The following is a 2,140-nucleotide window of genomic DNA, read 5'->3' as shown; positions in this document are numbered from 1 at the left end:
TCTGACGATGAATTTCAGCATGCCTTTAGCACTAAGAAATTGGGAATCACAGCACACATTTCACAGTTGGATGGATTCTCAATCAGAGGAGGCATTTCAAATACCCACAGACAAACATAAACATGTCAAATGACTCTATTAATGACAGTTGTGGCTTGCCAACAGAGTGCGGTATGCAGTGCGCATGCGTCAAATGCTGACTGCAGTGCTGCAGTGGCGCAGTTTAAAAATGGTATTTACTTTAAAAACACTCCTTGTATTAGCACCAGAAACAGACCTTAATAGTCCTTAGTATCTAGATTTAGAAACTGAAAAGTTATGATAGCTACATGGCAAGCAGCAGCGTTTCTTATTAAGCAATGTTGCAAGTAGTCTCAGTATTTATAGATATAAGAAAATACATTCTCTGAAAGATACCCTTGTAAACTAGTAAATTTAGCTACTACTAGCGGAAAAACAGAAATGATATAATAAAACATGAGACAGCAGATCTTTTTTTTCCAAAGTAGCAGCTTTCTTTTCAAACTCTTCAATTGCATTTAGACAGGTGTTAATAAAAGCCTCATTACAATGCCTTTTAACTATCATGTATAATTTCCTCACTCTACAACATTTATGGACTGAAAATATGCCCATATCTACAACTTATCATATGTGTTTTCAGAATATGAACATGTTCTAACACCTGTTTCATATACATACATAATATTGAGTTTTTCAGTAATGCAGTGTGATAGAGTGAGCAACACTGTTTATTTTATTGCAATCTTTTGTCAACTCAAAGTACTTGTGCACATTCCTCTTTCTTCTGAGAATCCTAGTAAATATACAGTTAAGATAGCATGCAATGTATCCATGCTCCTTGAAATAAGGATGAGCTAAGGCTTTTGCAGCACTGATTCTCTGACAAGGATCAAACATCAACAAATTCTGCAAAAGATTCAGACCATCTGGGGAGCAATCAGGCATCATCCCTTCCAGGTCAGCAGCTGTGTAGTTTTTGAAAAGAGACCAAGGTAATGTTGTCTGCTCTGGCCAACTTGTTTCAGGCGGTATTCCTAAGATGCTGAATATCTTGTCCAGTTGATCAACTTCTGATGTTCCATAAAATATAGGACGCAGGAGAAACAATTCACCCATAATACAACCACAGGACCATGTATCAACTGGTGTAGCATATGTTGAGTTGAGAAGAACCTCTGGAGCACGATACCATATGGTTACAACAACAGAAGTAAGTAGCATTTCAAAGTCGTAAGTCTTAGCCAGCCCAAAGTCTGCTAACTTCACTGTTCCTGAAGAAGAAATCAGGATGTTCTGAGGTTTCAGATCTCGATGAATTACACGCTTACTATGGAGAAAATCAACACCACTCATCAGAGTCTGGAACATAATGTCTCTCACCAAGCTTGCTCCCATGCCAGACTGGGGACACTTTTCAATGTAATTAGACAAATCCTGCTCCAAATGTTCTAACACTAAAAACAGATACAGATCGGTTTCTGTTCTGTTACCCGTGCAGACATCCAGTAGTTTCACTATATTCAGATGTTCACACTGAGTCAATTCCTTCAAAAGAAGAACTTTCCGAAGTGTAGACAAAAGTATACCATCAGCAGAAAGGTTCACACGGACTTTCTTTACAGCCACAATTTGCCCACTCGCTGAACGTGCACGGTAAACAGTGCCGTATGCACCATTACCTATTTGGGCCAACATCTCAGAATTGGGATGACTCTGAATTCCTGCATCCATCATTATCACAGAGGTGAGTCTGAAAGAGAGTCATAGTATAAGGAAAATCATTTTTTAAAAGAGGGCATTAAGTTGAAGCTTAAGAAATAAGTTTTACTAAACACACTATAATCTATTCATCACTACAAATAGAGAAGTTTTCGTAAGTAGATATCTGGCACATAAAAATTACTTAGCAGCAAAATACAAATTATTCTGCAGTCTGTCTACAGTTACTACCTTTATGCACATTTAACCTATGCACAAAGTAGGCGGCTTGCCATAAAAACTTTTGTCTTCTTGAAAATGACAATGATACCGGACATAAATGACATTAAATGGTGATGTACAAAAAATGCCAGGAAGGAAAACATACTGGCTCTACAACTTAGCAGTAATGGATATT

General features: G+C 37.6%; 1 protein-coding gene across 1 annotated transcript; it reads right to left on the bottom strand.

The window, feature by feature from the left end:
- Positions 1 to 717: 717 nt before the first annotated feature.
- Positions 718 to 1,755, bottom strand: LOC126235143 (cyclin-dependent kinase 4-like). Its single transcript, XM_049943875.1, has one exon. The coding sequence runs from the start codon at positions 1,753 to 1,755 to the stop codon at positions 718 to 720; it is 1,038 nt and encodes a 345-aa protein (XP_049799832.1).
- Between the last annotated feature and the right edge of the window lie 385 nt (positions 1,756 to 2,140).

Source organism: Schistocerca nitens, chromosome 2, assembly GCF_023898315.1.
Source record: "Schistocerca nitens isolate TAMUIC-IGC-003100 chromosome 2, iqSchNite1.1, whole genome shotgun sequence".
NCBI lineage: Eukaryota > Metazoa > Arthropoda > Insecta > Orthoptera > Acrididae > Schistocerca > Schistocerca nitens.
This window is presented reverse-complemented; position numbering and strand designations above follow the sequence as displayed.

Bases quoted from the DNA above. Each gene is read 5' to 3' on its own strand.
- LOC126235143 (XM_049943875.1), bottom strand. From the start codon at position 1,755: ATGGATGCAGGAATTCAGAGTCATCCCAATTCTGAGATGTTGGCCCAA.